Here is a 16718-nt window from a genome sequence, read left to right as displayed (position 1 = left end):
GGCAAGTGCTCTACCACTGAGCTGAAAAAGAAAATTTGTGGAGGCCATGGTAAAAGCCCTAAAAGTGGAGGAAACTGCTCAGAGAAAGGACCCCACATGACGGGACTTCAGTCTAGGGACTTTCAGAAAGTTGCAGCCAACACATCCAAGGCTACAAAGATGAGAAGAAGGAGCTAAGAAGTGGCTTAGGCACCTGTGACCACTGTCCACCAACCACCCATGGAGAATGACCCTCAGAAAATTCTCAATCTGGCTACTGTGGGCCAGTTGACAGATGGAAGTGAAGCTCAGTGTCCCCACTGCAAAGATTCTGGATCTGGCAGGGTTCAAGCTACATTAGTTACTAGCAGGCAGAACCATCCCCAGCAGATGTTATTGGGAAAATGTTTCTCCTACCGTAGGTGGTCCTCAGAGGAGGCCAGAACGGGGGGGGGGGGGGGGGGGGTCAGGAAATGCTCCCAGGAGCACGTCCAGAGGCCAGCGAACCCCAGAAAGACTTGACCCCAAGCCTAATCCACACAGGTACACAGAAAACTGGAAACAGGAGGGAACCAGATACCTCTGGGGTGAGCATCCTGCATCCCCAGCTCCAAGGAGACTGCCACCAGGCCCTTTTACTTAGAAACCCTGGCAATACACAGCTCTCAGAAAGGAGCCACTTCCAGACCAGTGTCCCTGATGCGGCTCTAGCCAAACCCTTTCTTTGGCAGCCACGTGGCCAGCCTGCTGCCAAAGAGGCCCAAAGTTTGGACAGGACAACTCACCTTGGAAACAAGGGTGAGCCTGGTGGGGATGTAGCTCTAACAGAGCTCTTACCCATCATGTGTAAGACTGATTCGATCCCCAGCACCACCACCACCTCCCCAAAAAAGTAGGGGGCTTCACTGACCCCTTCCCCAGCTGCTCAGCCCCACCTCTAGCTGCCATCCCCTTCCCACATCACCAGGGCTCTGGCCTGAACTGCTCCCCCCCAGCCACTTTTTAATGGTCCCTGCATGGAGGAGGGCAGAGAGAGGACCCTTTTCTTCCCAGCCTTAGGGTGCACTTGCCAGTGGCCTCCCAGGAACCAGTGTGCTCTGCCGGGAGGCCCCAAGCCCAGTTGACAGAGCCCAGCCCTCTCCTCCCATTCCACACTGCCCACACCAGAGGCTCCCTACAGCCCGAGAGCGGCCCAGGTTCATGGGTTTCTACAAGTTTCCCCAGCCCAGGGCTCTAATTACAGAAAAGATGAAACTCGCCAAAGGGGGAAATCAGCAGCCGGACCTGGCACATCTTCCTGGGGCAGGAAGGGAACAGAGCGTTCGTGGAGACGCCTCTGGGCCAGGACTGCAGGCCCCTGACCAGGCAGTAGCTGTGGGCCCCATCCTGGGCTGGGGGGGGGCAGTTGGGTGTAGAGGTGGGGAACAGGGAAGAGGCGAGTCAGGCTTCAAGGACTAGAAGCCTGACCTTCCCCCAGAAGCCCTGAGCAGTCTCTCTCCTCCTGCTGTTAAGCTATTTGTAGTCAGACAGGTGACGAAAGAATGCTGGGCAGTGGTGGGAGCCAAGGCCAGTCAAGTTCCATTTCGACAGGACAATGATGAAGCATGGCAAGAATTCCAGTGGAGAATACAAATATATTTTGGAAGCTGCCTGTGTGCTCGCAGGTGAAGAGCCAGCACAGAGGCCCCCACGCCCACCCAGCCGGCCCACCTCCCTGCCCAGCTGGCTTTCCCCATCTGTCCACAGAACGTGCCCCCCCCCAACTTGTGTCTTCCTAGGGCTTCGGGACAAAGGTCCAGAGGGGTCTCCAGGGGGATAAAGGGGAAGTACTGCCAGGTGGGTGCAGCGGCAGACCTGAGGCAGCAGCCTGTTACTTCCAAGCTGTGCCTCACGGCTTCCTCTGGGGACATGGGAGTGTGGTGTGCAGAAAGGTGTTCAAGGTGACCCTGGCAGAGTGGACCCAGAGCCTGGAGTGGGGGACTCTGGAGAGGTGTAGGGAACCCACAGTCCTGAACCCGCCCCTCCCTGTCCATCCCAGACCTACTCAACTCCACAGTGCCTGAGAAAACGAGATGGCAGGAGGGCTGGGCACCAGGGACAGTGGAAGATGGAGGGTGGGGATGAGGACGGGGAGGGAGGGAGGGGACTGCCTGTTGGCATCTCCTCTGAAGCCCCACTGCCCTCCCTGCCCCCAGCCCCACTACAATCAGAAAAGAGTTCCAAAGAGGCATGGCCCATAGGAGGCAGGAGGTTCTGGGAGGGGCAGGTGGCCCAGCAGCCTCAACGGCCCTCACTACTTCGGCTGAGCCTATCACCACAGCCCAGCAGCTCCAGGCGCAGCGTGATGCGGTTGTGCCAGGCCACAGGCAGGATACGCACATAGCGGGCAAAGATAGGTGTCTCAAACATATTCTTCTTGTGAGAGTTGTTATCCAAGTTTCCAGGGAAGACCTGGAGGCAGAGGGGGTGTCAGGAGTACCCCAGAGTCAGCCTCCCTCCCCACGGTGCCCTGGGAATAGCGAGGGGAAGGCCCTGGACAGACACCCACCTTGCTGTCCGTGGCCCCTTGTTCCTTGTACTCGGTCCAGTTCACACCATCGTTACTGTAGGCCACCTTGTAAGCTGCCACGTACTGGATGTGGCCAAAGTCACGGGCCCCCTGAGTGATGATGCCTGTCACCTCTTTCTGGGAACCTAGGTCAACCTACAGGGAAAACCACGCACATTTTCTTGGCTTGCACCATCTCCAGGAAGGTGGAAACAGGCAGGTGCACTGGGGCATGATTTGTTTGGGGAAAGCTACTTTTCTTGGCCAAGCTTCAGGTTCCTCATCTATAAAATGGGCACACATAATACCACCCACGGTGCTGGGCACTTCACTTCAATAAAGCTAGGGCTTGGCTGACTCTAGAGCAATCCCTGCCAAGGCAGGCAGCCCCTCCTGGAACCCGACTCCTGGCCAGCTCCTTGGATCCAGAGACAGACACCTGCCCCGTCTCTCACCACTGTGGGGAAACTGTTCCTGGACAGACGTCCCAAGATCAAGGTTGCAAAGGAAACTCCCTGCCACCCAGCACAAGCCCCAGCAGATCCTCATCCTGCCAGGACTCAGTTTCCCTATTTCTAACACAAGCTCTGGTTTTCCATCACTCAATATGTCTCAGTTACATAAGTCAGAGGACTTCTGTCCTGTGTGCATATGGAAAGGTCCCAGGACACGGGTGGGGTGTCCCTCCTCCATCCTGCCCTGCTGTTTGTCCACAGGTGGCTCTACCCTACACACACGCACCCTTTCTCCACCAGGGGGCCTTCGTGGGAGCAGGAGCACGAGAAAGGTGGGGCATGTTGGGAGGAAGAAAAAGAAAAGTCAAAGACAAACAAGGCTTTGCAGAGAGTCTCTTGGGGAGCACAGGCCTGGGCTGGGCGGAGACTTGGCAGCCCCACCTGATCCCACCAGACCAGCCTGCAGCCCAGGAGGGGCCGGACCCACCTGCAGCCACTCGGAGGCATCGTTGGTCTGGGCGGTCCAGGCGTTGAACTTGCCCTGCCTGTCCAGCCGCCCGTAGAAGGGGTACCAGCCAAAGGCACGCAGGCCCCAGGTCTTAAAGCTGCTGGAGGCTGTGATCTGCTTGTCGGGGATGGTGTTGTCCTTCAGGCCCAGAGGTTCAGAGCATCCTGCCAGCAAGCAGACAGGGGGCTGTCACCCGGATCTGGGATCCGCAGCTCCCCGGGGCATGAGCACCAGGCAATGAAGGGGAAGAACCACGGGCCCTGATGTGCCCCTGGCGGTCTTTCTTTTCTTTTTTTGTTTTTGTTGTTATGGAGACAGGGTCTCACTATGTTGCCCAGGCTGGTCTTGAACTCCTGCCTCAGCCTCCTAAGCAGCCGGGACATGGGCATGCACCTCCACACCAGCCTCGGTATCCTGACAACAGAAAAAAGTTCCACCTGCCTTCAAGGGACAACTGCTGTACTTGTCATTGCCTGCTTAGCTCTCTTCTCGCCTCGGCCGGTCTTAGCTCCACCCCAACATCACCCAAGCTCTTCTCCTTTGGCAGCCCCAGCTCCACCTTCAGACCGGAATAGAAAGACACCTCCTCCAAGAAGCCTGCCCTGACCACCTCACTGACATCTCCCTCCTCCTTCCTCCGGCACTCCCCCTTCCTCTGCATGCCTGCTGGCCACACTACTGATTCTGGGACTGTCATCCAAAACATTAACCGCCACCATGCCATTTACCCAGTGCTTCCTTCAGTCCTTCACTTACTTCAGCCACAGAAAAACCTGAAGGAAATAGATATTAGCAACCCTGTTCTACAGATGAGAAAATCAAGGCTAAGAGATATTAAGCATCGTACCCAAGGCATACACCACACACAGACTCCTATCCACCATGCCCCCTGCCAGACCCAACCAAGGCCTGCGTGGTGGCAGCTCCATGATGCACAGGACAATAGTCCCGCCCCCCAGCAGTTGGAAAGTAGAAAAGTCAGAGAATCCCCGGTGTTCAGGGATGTTCCTGTACCTTCTCCAGCAGCACCTTGTCTAATTTCTACCATAGGGCCTTTGCACACTCAAATGTTTTGGGGATGCTGTCACATAGGCCTGGGAGGGCTGGCCTAAGAAGGTGGCCTTTGCTGCACCCCGACCCACCCCAAACACCCAGGAATGTGCTGGAATATTTTGCATTCACATCTGTACCTGCGCCTGGCCAGAACAATTGGGGATGGGCAAGAGATAAAACTCTCCAAAGAATGATGGGTGTGTCTCACACCTGGAGGGGTCCCTGCCCCACAACTGCCTGTCCCTTGGAGGAATTCGGAGGTGGGGGTAGGAGGCATGGACAGCCATCTGGGACACACCTCCTCTGGCCATCCCTGGATGCCTACATCCTGGCCACTTGAGACATCTGCCTCCCAGATGCCCTGAGGAGCCTGCCAGTTGTACCATCACTTCATGAGGTCAGTGCTGTGCTCCTGGGCTGGCAGCTGGCTAGTCTGTTGTGTCCAGAACAGAGGACCCTTGGGAAGGCTACAGCCTGGGGTAGTTTTGTGGAGGACACCAATTCTGCATCATTTGCTCAAGGCGAAACCATGCACAGACCACCTGTTTCTAGAAGGCCATGCTCATCTCCCTCTGGGCCTCCCCAGACTTCTAGGGAAAATGCAGGCGGGGGGGGTACCAGGGCAAGAGCCATCATTCACTAGGTGACCCCAAGATGTCTCTTCCCTTCTCTAGGCCTCAATGTCCTCATCTGCAAAATGAGGTATGAAAGTAGTACTTCTCACTGGGCGCAGTGGCACACACCTGTAAACCCAGCAGCTCTGGACACTGAGGCAGGAGGATCACAAGTTCAAAGCCAGCCTCAGCAACTTAGCAAGGCCCTAAGCTACTTAGTGAGACCCTGTCTCAAAAGTAAAAATTAAAAATAAAAAAAAAGGGTTGGGGATGCGGCTTAGTGGTTGAGCACCCCCGGGTTCAATGCCCAGTACCAAACGATAAATAAAGTTCTATTTCCACAGGTCACCTGGGGATCTTGTTAAGATAAAGATTCTGTATCAGCAGGCCTAGGGCAGGGCTGGAAGTCTGCGAGTGTAGGATGCTCCTAGGTGACACTGATATTGCTGGTCCATGGAGCTCCATGCCCACCAAGCCACCACTCATTCTCTAGCCAGGCTCCAGTCCCACAGGCCTTCATCTATCTTTCAATGCACCCCAGGGCCTTTGCACTTGTCATTCTCATGCCTGGAAAGCTCCTTCCATGCTTCCCAGTGACTGCCTTTCCATCACTCAAGCTTCTACTCAAAGGCCACGCCCCACAGCAGATACTGTGCTGCCCCCTCCCATCAATTCTTTCTGCTATCTGATCTTTCTTTATTTGTTCCTTGTCTCCAATCTGTCTCCCTCATAAGAATGCAAGTTCCATGAGGTCAAGGGTCTCACTCACATTGTTTCCTAGAGTCAGATATTCAGGGGGAGCTTAGAAAATGTCTTGAGTTAAATAGTTAATCAGTTCACCAGGGACATGGCACCTGCCTGCAAAGGCCAATTCCAGTGCAGGGCACTAGTCCCCTTGTGGATTCCTGGGGAACACGCAGAGCTTAGCGCCACCTGTACACACACACACACACACACACACACACACACACACACACAGATATATGCACATGCACACTAATACTCTCTCCAACCAACTGGAATGCCTGCAGGGAGAGAAGCCAGGCCAGACCTTGGGGGAAGCACCCAGGGCAACTTTGCCTCCTCCTTGTGAGGCCTGGCCTCTCCTGGCCCCAAGGGAAAGCCAGCTTTGGTGCCTCACGCATCACAGATCCTCCTTCTTACACCTTCCTTCCTGGGTCAGCTTGGGGCCCAAGGGCAAACTTCATCTTTTATTCAGGGCTACCTATAACTGACACAGTGCCTCTGCACACATTAGGGAAAGACACTCCTTTCTCAAGATTCGTTACTATGGCAGCCTTAAGACCAAATCTTTGGCTGGGGATGTGGCTCAAGCGGTAGCGCGCTCGCCTGGCATGCGTGCGGACCGGGTTCGATCCTCAGCACCACATACAAACAAAGATGTTGTGTCTGCCGAAAACTAAAACAAAATATTAAAATTCTCTCTCTCTCTTTAAAAAAAAAAAAAAAGAGGGGCTGGGGATGTGGCTCAAGTGGTAGCGCGCTCGCCTGGCATGCGTGCGGCCCGGGTTCGATCCTCAGCACCACATACAAACAAAGATGTTGTGCCTGCCAATAACTAAAAAATAAATATTAAAAAAATAAATAAATAAATAAATAAAGAACCAAATCTTCAAGTTAAGCCTGTAAGGAGGGACTCCAAGGAGAGGAGCACAGACCTGGCTCCATCCTTTACCAGTTGCTCAAATTTCCTTTTAGCAGAAGGCAGTCTCTAACCCCCACTTAAATGAGATGGCTCAAAAATCTGTGACCCTGGGAGAGGGTCATATGACTACAGTTTATCCTTAAAAAAAAAAAAAAACAAGTGGTAGCCAGGTACAGTGCAGCATATTTGCAATCCTGACAGCAAGGGAGGCTGAGGCAGGAGGACTGCAAGTTGAAGGCCAGCCTCAGCAACTTAGAGACCCTCTGTTCCAACATAAAAATTTTAAAAGGCTGGGAGAGTGGTAGACCTCTCTTGCCTACCAGGCACAAGGCCCAGGGTTCCACCCCCAGTACAGCACAACAAAGAGAAACCCAGCAAATCACAGAACTCAGTTCTGAGAAGTACTAGATGGTATCTAAAATGAGATAACAGGAAGAAGTACACAGAGAGGGCATGCAGGGCATAGGAGGGCAGGTCCTGCGTAAGGCAAAGAGCCACCTCTCAGCTCTATGGCTCTGCCTAGTGAGCTCTACAGTTCCACTGGTGACCAGAAGGTGGCACTGTGGCTGCAAAGTCCTCAAGAAAGATGAACTGAGCTGGGCTGAGACAGCACCCATCAGCTCAAGCCAGGCACCCAGACCTCTCCAATGGGGAGTTTCTCCTGGCTTATCAGAAATCTGTTCCTTTCTGGTCCCCATCTTTCCATCTGGGAATCTGGAGAGGGCAGCAGAAAGCATCCACACCCTACCATCCTGGTAGCCCCTGTGTTTCCATTGAATGCAGACTATAGGAAGTTTCAGTAAAAGCACTGGACAGGTGGGGTCAGAAGCCCAGGGATCTATACCCAGCTTTATACTTCCCAGATGTGTACTCTTGATAAATCATTTATCTAGGTCTCACTTCCCTCATTCATTCATTCACTCACTTATCAAATATTTATCAGGCACCAGAAATACATCAAGGTACAAAGCAGACATTCTCTGGAGGTGACATCTGCAAAACAGAACTAATGCTATATATTCTAGGAGCTCAAGGAAACAACCAGAGTAAATGAAACTACTTTGAAAACTGAAAGGACACTTTTTTTCTTCAGTACGTGGAATGCCACAGGCATAGGTTGGCGGACAGTTAAAACCTGGGCTGATGCCTCTGGCATGTATGACCTATGTGAGCTCAGGTCCCTAGGACTTGCTATTGCCACTACCCAGCTTACGAAAAGAGGGGACAGGAAAGGCCACCTCCAGAACTCACCATGGTCCCCAGCACTCACCATTCAATTCACAGCCAAGGAGCTCAAAGCGGAGGGTGCAGCCCCGGCGGCAGGACACGGGAAACAGCCTCACGTACTGTGCCTCCAGGGGTGAGCTGAACACGTTGATCTTCAGGCCGTTATTGTCCACATTTCCCACAAACACCTAGGAGGGAGGGGATCAGTGTGAGTAGCCCCCCTTCCTGGACTGCCACACCCTCCTCTTTAGGCCTGGTAGGTAGACAGAGGGCTGGGAGAGCAGGCAGGTGCTCAGAAAGCAGGGCTTTCTTTGGCCACCCCACAGCCCTCAGCAGATTTTTGTTCTTACACCTTCCTTCCTAGGTCACTATGGGGCATAAACCTCCATTTTTTATTCAGGGCTACCTGTAACTGATAGAGTGCCTCTGTGCACATTATGGAAAGACACTCCTTTCTCAAGATACTTTATTATGACAATTTTCTACAGACAAAAGTATGTAAGCATGCAATATAAGTATTTTAAATAGTACCTGCTCAGTAATGACCTCCTTGAGCAATCAGTATACAACCTACACAGCTATACATGGAATCTCCAAAGGTTCAGGATGAAACCCACCTCAACCACCACTACCACAAGTCATTGCACTACTATTCTCATCATTGCCTCTCTATTCTCATCTAAAAAGGGGGGCTATTACTTGTAATCACACAACATGGACACAATCTGACTTTATCAGTTTTTTCGGGAGAGCAGAGATCGAACCCAGGGGCACTCAACCACTAAGCCATATCCCCAGCCCTGTTTTATATTTTATTCAGAGACAGGGTTTCGCTGAGTTGCTTAGGGCCTCACTAAGTTGCTGAGGCTAGCTTTGAACTCACAATCCTGCCTCAGCCTCCCAAGCAGATGAGATTACAGGCGTGCGCCATCGTGCTCCACTCTGACTTTACCAGTTTCTAAAAACCAAGACTCACCTCATGGCCAATCACCCAAGGTACTCTTGTCTCAGTGGGGCCCTCGGCCTGGGCTAGAAACCTACCAGGTGCTGACCTTAACCCCAGCAGACCCACCTTGTCTCCGGACCGCTGTTCATCCTGGATGAACTGGAACTTGAGTCCATCAAGGCTGTAGGCCACCTTGAAGGTCTTCAGGTACTCGGCATAACCTGCCCGGCTGGCACCCTGTGTCACCACACCTGTCACCCGCATCTTCCGAAGCAGGTTCACCTGCACCCAGGGAAAGAAGGATAGCACCCTCATCTCCCAGGGTCTTTCTACCTGGGATTTGGACTGGCCCAGCTCTTTATCACCCACCCAGTGGAGGACAACCCTAGCAGAACACAGGACGGGCAGCTGAGCAGCAGCTCTAGAGGGGGGGTTTGCTCCTCTGGCCCTCTAGGCCAGGGCTGGGGAAAGCACAGGAGGCCCCCAGAGGCCTCATGTAGAGCAAACAACCCCTCCATAACCAGGACCTGCTCCCTACTTATCCCACCCATCTACCCCAGGCCCCAAGGTTTCCCTACCATTACAGATAGTTCACCAATGGAAACCTGTCACCTTGTTGCCTGGACCCCAGGAATGAGCTCCCCAGATGCAAACCCTCCATCTCACCTTCTCTCTTCACCCTGCCCAGGTCAGCATCTTCTCCATACCTGGATCCAGGGCTTCCTGTCATAGTTGCTGGCTGTCCAGGCATTGACGATGCCCGTGCGGTGCAGGCGGGCCAGCTCTGGGGCCCAGCGCTGCAAACCCATGAAGCCCAAGTGCACAGAAGAGGCGGAGACCTGGAAGTCGGCAATGGCACCCTCCTCCATGCCCAGAGGCTTGGCACAGCCTGCAGGAAGGGACAGGACAGTGAGGGGGGCCACCCCATCAGATACCAGGGCCCAGCTGGGACCAAAGGACAAGAAAGTAAGACAGTGTGACCTCTGCTGCAGAGTCAGAGCCAGAGCCAACCTCAGACCTTCACTCAGAGCAGAGACCACAAAGGGACAATGAGGGCAGAGTGCCAGGAACAGGTACAGAGGACAGGTGCCTGGGAGGCGCAGCGAGGAAGAGAGGGGCCAGGCCGGGACCGCCATGACCCACAGCTGCAGTCTCCCTCCAGGCTGCGGTGGGTGTTCTTACAGGGAATCGGGCAGCAACTCTTCTGAAGTGCCACGAGGACTGGTGGGAGAAAATACAGTGTGATCTCCTCTTTTTCAGCATGCCCCGCCCAGCCCCTGGCTTCCCCAGCAGGGTGGCTTCAGGAGAAGGGGTACCTCGGACAGTAGTGAACAATACACACACCACACACAAAGCAATGAGCAAATCTGCCCAGAGTTTTCTAGAATCCCACTGGCAGGAGCTTTGTGAGTGGGGCAAAAACACCACCCTCTTTTCCCTTTAGCGTTTACACCTTCCACCTGTGAGTCCTCAGCCATCTGTGAACACATCCCTGCCTACGGCCCCATCACCTACATTGTTACCCCAGCAACATGGTACCAGGGACCCAGGACAGCTACCAACCCTACACTCACACACACCCCCATCTCCCCACCAGTCTGAGACTCTCAACCCCAGAAGATGTACAGTGCTTCCAGCTGCCAAGCCAAGGACCCAGGACAAATCTAGTCTGTCCCCCGACCCACACTAGGGATTGAACCCAGAGGTGCTCTACCACTGAGCTATACCCCCAACCCTTTTCATTCTTTGAGACAGGACCTTGCTAAATTACTGAGGCTGGCCTTGAACTTATGATCCTCCTGCCTCAGCCTCCTGAATCACTGGGATTACAGGTGTGCACCACCGCACCCAGCCTGATACTTCTTAATCCAACACCCCAGGCTCATGCTCATGCTGAGCTTGGTACTATCACACTCACAAGGAAGGTGAAGTGCCAAGTGGGGCCAGATGCCTAAGATCCAGGCTATACAGTGGATTTTAGTGGCTATACAGAGATATGACCCCAGGTGGGCCTCCAGGGCGATCCTCACACTCCACAGTGTCCACACCAAGGGACCCAAATGTGAGATCTCTATGTGGGCACAGAGGAAAGAGACCACACAACAAACAAGGAGGGGCTGCAAAATCCCTCTGGGGGGTCCCCTGCCTGTGTGGTCACCTCTTGCCTTCTACACCAGGTGCTGCCATATCCAGCCCCTGGCTGAGAAGCTGAAAGAAGGCTAGGTGGGTAATTCCCACTCAGGCACACCCATGGTTACCTCGGCTCCCAGGGCGGTAATTAGTGGCCCACCTGGCCCCACCCAGGGCTCATCTTCCTTGGCGACCTCCCCTACCCACACACACATCCTTCCACCCAGGACCTCAAATACGTCTGGCCTCAGTGCACAGCCCAAGGCACGGGCCCTCAGCACGGCCTCCTCTGAAGTGAAGGGCATCCTGGCACTTTGCCTGCTTTTCCTCAGGGACCCAGCCCCACTTCTTCTGGAGGTCAGCAAGCCTCAGAGCCCACCCCAACATCTACTTGAAGGAGGACCAGACACTATTCTGCCCCCAGCCCAAGATGTTTAGCAAATGACCTGCTAGAACGTGGGACCCCCACTCTACCCAACCCTAAGCTCAAATATGGACCCATCCACCCCACAGAGGGCAAGAAAGGGTCCTGGTGTGATTGGGGCCCAGGGAGGGAGGGATTCCCAGTAGGCATGGAAAACTGCTGCCAGCAATGCCAGCTGGGCACCCACCCAGGCCATTCTGTGGCCATGTGGATAACAGAGTAGGTCAAACTGGGTCAGCCCCTCTGCACACGCCAGGCCTCTGGCCATCACACCATGAGAGAATGACCCAGCCTCCCCCTCCTCCCCTCCATGAGGAAGCCTTAGATCAAACTTGGACCAGGCGTGATTTACTAAGCTCCTGGGCCCCTAAAGACTAAGAATGTGTTTGTTTTCCCTTAATGGCAGAAAAAATCCCAAGACTTAATTCTAACACTGTGTGTCTGGTTTGTGGTGACTCGGGAAACAGCCCTCCCATGACCTCTGGGGTCACCACAACCCCTGCCTCCCCTGCGGCGAGGTCAGGCCTGGCTGGCAGTCCTAGAGAACAGAAAGAAGCCCGGGGAGAAAAGCAGGTCCCTTCATCGCCTTGGCCTAACTGAGATGCTCTCCCTCCCCTCAGTCTCCCCGAAGGCATCCTTGCCTCAGGGAATCAGGCCAGATTATAGCCTGTGGCACAGGACAGGGTCTGCCTCAGAAGCAGGCACTCGGAGAACTCACTGGTCTCACAGTGGACGCCCACGTAGCCCTGCGGGCACACGCAAAGGTACTGGGTGAAGACATCCCCTCGGTGCGCATCACCAATCACCTGGCACTCAGCGTTGTGGTAACATGGGTTTGGGGAACAAGGACCTGGAATAGATAAGATGGGCAGGTGATCAGTGGGGAGGTGAGGACATACAGGAAGCTGCAAACAGTCCAAGCCCAAAAGGACACTCTGCCCAAATTCAGACTACTACCACCTCCTTCTCTTTTCCCCCAATCTGCCTCATGGAGTCTCAGTTAGCTTGGAACCAAGCAGGTTCCAAATAAGGTAAGCATCCAGCTTTCCTTATGACCTGGAAGTTCCCAGGGCAATGCTAGGTGTCATCAGGAGAGGCACTGGAGACCCCTGCCTACTTGGGGAAGAGCTATGGGCTGGGGTGGAAAAGCAGGCCCTTGCAGGCAGGTACCTTTCTCTGTCTCGTTGCAAATGAGGCCAGTGAAGCCCTCAGGGCAGAGGCAGTAGAAGAGGGCATTGTCCTGGCCCATCAAGCAGGTCCCACCATTCAGGCACAGGCTGGAGTCGCAGAAGTCACCTACAATGGCAGTCCCTACTTAATCATTCCATTAATGTTTGGAGGGTCAACTACCATGAACATGTGAGGGCCCTGAAACAGGAAAGCCAGATACAGCCCAGTCCTTGAGAAGCCAGTGGGGAAGAGGAAGGCCAGTCAACAGATGATAAACAAGTGCCACACACTAGCAGAAAAGTGCACAGGAGCCACCAGAGTCTGATTTCTTCCAGGGAGATGTAAGTTTTACAAATGAGGGGACATTTGAGCTGGGTCTAAAAGACAGAATGAGAAGGTCTCAAGCTGGGAAATGACAGAAGAACATTCTAGAAAAGCAGAAGGAAGCACTGAGGGCATGCTGTGTTGGAGAATAGTAAGATGTATCTGAAAGGATAGTTTGGGCCAGACCAGGAAAGATCTTAAGAATGACAAGTTTAGGAGGACACGGTGGCACACATCAATAATCCCAGCTACTTAGTAGATTAAGGCAGGAGGACAGAAAGTTCAAGGCCAGCCATAGCAACTTAACGGAGACCCTCTCTCAAAAGCAAATAAAAAGGGCAAGGGAAGTAGTTCAGTAGTATAGCACTTGCCTAGCATGTGGTAGGCCCTGAGTTCCATGCCCAGTACCACCAAAAAAAAAAAAAAAATTGCAAGTTTAGATTTTGCATCCCGCCAATTAGTAGCTTCTAACTTTCCTTCAGTCTCCACAGCATTATCCAACAGGAACACACACTCTCTCAAGTGTGAGGTAGGATGGGGAGACCAGTTTTAATCCTTGGAAGAAGGTTGAAAAATCCCACCTTCAGAGACACTGACAGGCTCACCTGAGATGGGGAGGATTTGGTGGCTGCAGACAGATCCCTCTGGATGAATGGTAAGAGAGGAAGTCAGATCAAAAGAATGAGGGGCAAGGATGGATTTGAGAGACACTGTGGAGCGAGAGTTTTTAGAGGTAGGAGGAAGGCTGGAGAGGCCATTACGGCTTTTGGATGGGGCCCTGGGTGACAGATGTGCATTATCAGTTCAGATGAAGAACACAGGAGAAGGGGGGAAGGGGGAGGAAGAGGAGGAGAAGGAAGAGAAAGAGAAAGCAACAGCGGTTATCTTGAGATAGGCACCTGGATTTGTGGTCTGTTGGACTGTATGTAGGGCAGTGCTCAAATCCTGCTCCTATTCCCACACCCAGAAAAGAGCCCATTGAAAGCAGGGTTCTGGCCCACTCCCTTGGAAGCCCTCCTTACTCCAGCACATCCTCAGTCTCTTGGCTCTGATGTCAACCAGTGAACTGCGGCCCTCCTCCAGGGTTAGCTGGCCCTAACCAGGGTCCTCTAAGGACAGTAGAATCCCAGAGGGCCTTCTCAAGACTGCACACCCAAACCTGCTATTTGGCTAAAACAGGAGAACCCCCCCCCATAATCACCCACCCCAGAATAAAGGGTCTTTCTGACATCTCAAAGCCCCAGGGAGCTCAGGCTTGCCCAGCTCCTCAGGCAACACCATTAATGAACACAGCCCTCAGCGCTCCACCTCACAGGGGCCTGGGGAGCTTAAGGCGGCTCCCAAAGAGCTATTAGTCATTGGCTTTAAATAGCAGGTTAATCCCCTCCTCTGACCTGGCAGGCCACAGGCAAGCCTCACAAGAGGCTCCAGAAGCTGGGAATGGCCAAGACCTGGGCTCCCCCAACCCAACAGGGACTTCTTTCCTCCTTCCCTAGGGCACCTTCCCCCTATACTACTGGGGGGAGGGGTTAAACAGTGGTATAGGGATGGGGGAGGGAGGGTGTCCTTTACCGGGCCAAGCATTAGACTGTCTGGGGCAGAGTAACCTGCGCAAGGTAGAGGAGGTGAGTCCCCTCCTCATGCGGGGGGGGGGGGGGGGACAGATCACCCTCTACAAAGCCATTTGGGATTTCAGGGTGCAGCTCTTTGGTAAATTTCCACAGGGTCATCTGCTTGGGGAACACTTAACTGGGGGCACAGAGAGGAGGTGGAACCGGGCTTTGAAGACCCACTCATCTTGCCGGGTAGCTGGGAAGGACCAGTTCAGCTTCGGGGAAGGCGGGGGTCCTACCCATTATAGGATGGCAGGGCTGTAGACTCATTTCTATGAGAAAATGATGGAGGAGCTATCTGAAGAGCCCTTACCCTCACCCTCACCCTCAGTGAGCACCACTTTCACAGCGGTCCCACTGCGAAGGAGATGAGGCATCCCCAGGAACCGCGTCCCGGAGGCCCAGCTGTCCACTGGGGGCCTCTAAGCGGAGGAGGAGGACCACGGAAGATACAGCACCCGGCCAAGGCCACCGGAGGGAGGGAGTCGGGAGACTCCCCACCAGGAGGCAGCCCTTTCAAAGTTCCTCCCCAGTCTCTTGGCCCCCTGCCGGATCCACCTGGAGCCCAGGCGACCGCACCGACTCCCCAGCCCTTCCCTTATCAGACCAGACCCGGACAAGCGGGGGCGCAAAAATCCAAAGAACTGTCCAGCCAGGTGGAAGTTGCCGGGGAAAGTTGGTCGAAGAAAACGCTACGTTTCAAAAGAGGTGGAAGGATTCGAGAGTCAGCCACAGTTAAAGGTCCTCATTTTACGGACGGGAAAAGAGAGGCCCGACGCAGCGGATTCCTTTGTTATGTGTATGCCGCATCCCTGAGGGCGCAGGGCTGTCACCCGGTGTCCCGCGTCCCCACCCAGCGCGCCAGCCTCAATCACTGCCTAAAAGTTCCAGCACGGAAAGCAGCGAGGCGAGCGCTCCCCACCTCTCCGCCCAGGGCGCAGTCGGAGAAGCCTCCCGGCGCGGGTCCCCCGCGCTTCGCCCAAGTTTGTCAACAGGGAGGCGGAGGGAGGGCACCGCGGAGAACTTCCGAGAGACGCGGAGAGGAGGGGCGAGCGCGAGAGGGCGGCGCGGGCCACTCACCCGAAGCGGCGAAGAGGCCGGAGGCGCAGAGCAGCGTGCCGCACAGCGCGGCCAGCACGCGGGGGTCCTGCATAGTGCGGGGGCGCGGGAGATGTGCTGGATGGTCGGGACCCGCGAGTTCTCGCTCCTGCTCCTCTGGGACCGGAATAAATCGGGCAGCTCGGCACCGCCCACAGGCCCACGTGCTCCGCCCCGACCCGCCCGGGGCGGACTCGGGGCGGGGCTTCGTGGCCAGGGCGGGAAGGAGGAGGGTCCTAGGGGTCCCGGCCACCCGCCTCCCGCCGGGGCCACACCCAGCATCCCACTTGGTGGGAGCGGCCAAGTCCCCGGTCCTGAGTGCGCTGGACACTCAGGAGGAATTAAAATGAAAAATAAAAGATTTTTTAGAATTAAGAAGAGATGCTAAAGCTTATTCATAATCAGAGAAATGAATTAAAACTACAATGAGTACCGTGTTTCACTTAACAGACTGGCAAGTATCACATTATTATTACCGTGGTGGCTGTGCACTGAGTAAAACTTGGTTCAACTTCTCTGTTTGGTAATACCTATCAAAATGACAAGTGCTGACACAATACAAGCTAACAATTCCGCTTGTAGGCATTCATCCTACAGAAATTCACAAGTGCAACTGATATATATATATATATATATAAAAGTATCATGGCAGCATCATCTGAAATAGTAAAAAGACCAAAAAAGGAATCAGCAAACTTTTTTCTGTAAAGATTCCAAATAGAAAATATTTTGGGATTTGTGGGCCATAAGGTCTCCATAGCAACTACTCACCTCTGCCCTTGTCCCAGGAAAGCAGCCATAGACAACACTGAAGGAAATGAGCCTATGTGGCTGCCCAAGAGGCAAAACCAGACTGAAGGAAACTTGCCTGTCACATTGACTTTTTACTGATTCTTTTTTATCATGTGCAAATACCCCTTGTTTGGAAAAAACAATATTTTAATAATAATTTATTCCAGACTA

The 16718-nt window shown here is 53.8% G+C and overlaps 1 protein-coding gene across 2 annotated transcripts; it reads right to left on the bottom strand.

Annotated features, from left to right (window-relative positions):
• Positions 1-1683: 1683 nt before the first annotated feature.
• Mfge8 (milk fat globule EGF and factor V/VIII domain containing) lies at positions 1684-15913 on the bottom strand. Of its 2 annotated transcripts, XM_076848803.2 has the most exons (9): positions 15738-15912; positions 12721-12846; positions 12269-12400; positions 9704-9885; positions 9123-9278; positions 8094-8238; positions 3470-3654; positions 2528-2683; positions 1687-2430 (listed from the first exon to the last, which is right to left on the bottom strand). In XM_076848803.2, the coding sequence occupies exons 1-9, from the start codon at positions 15808-15810 to the stop codon at positions 2260-2262; spliced, it is 1326 nt and encodes a 441-aa protein (XP_076704918.1). In that variant the 5' UTR covers positions 15811-15912; the 3' UTR covers positions 1687-2259. The 2 variants fall into 2 exon arrangements, with proteins under 2 accessions (XP_076704919.1, XP_076704918.1); XM_076848804.2 differs by lacking the exon at positions 12721-12846 and having other exon boundaries at positions 1684-2430; positions 15738-15913.
• Between the last annotated feature and the right edge of the window lie 805 nt (positions 15914-16718).

This window comes from Callospermophilus lateralis, chromosome 3 (genome assembly GCF_048772815.1).
Source record: "Callospermophilus lateralis isolate mCalLat2 chromosome 3, mCalLat2.hap1, whole genome shotgun sequence".
NCBI lineage: Eukaryota > Metazoa > Chordata > Mammalia > Rodentia > Sciuridae > Callospermophilus > Callospermophilus lateralis.
This window is presented reverse-complemented; position numbering and strand designations above follow the sequence as displayed.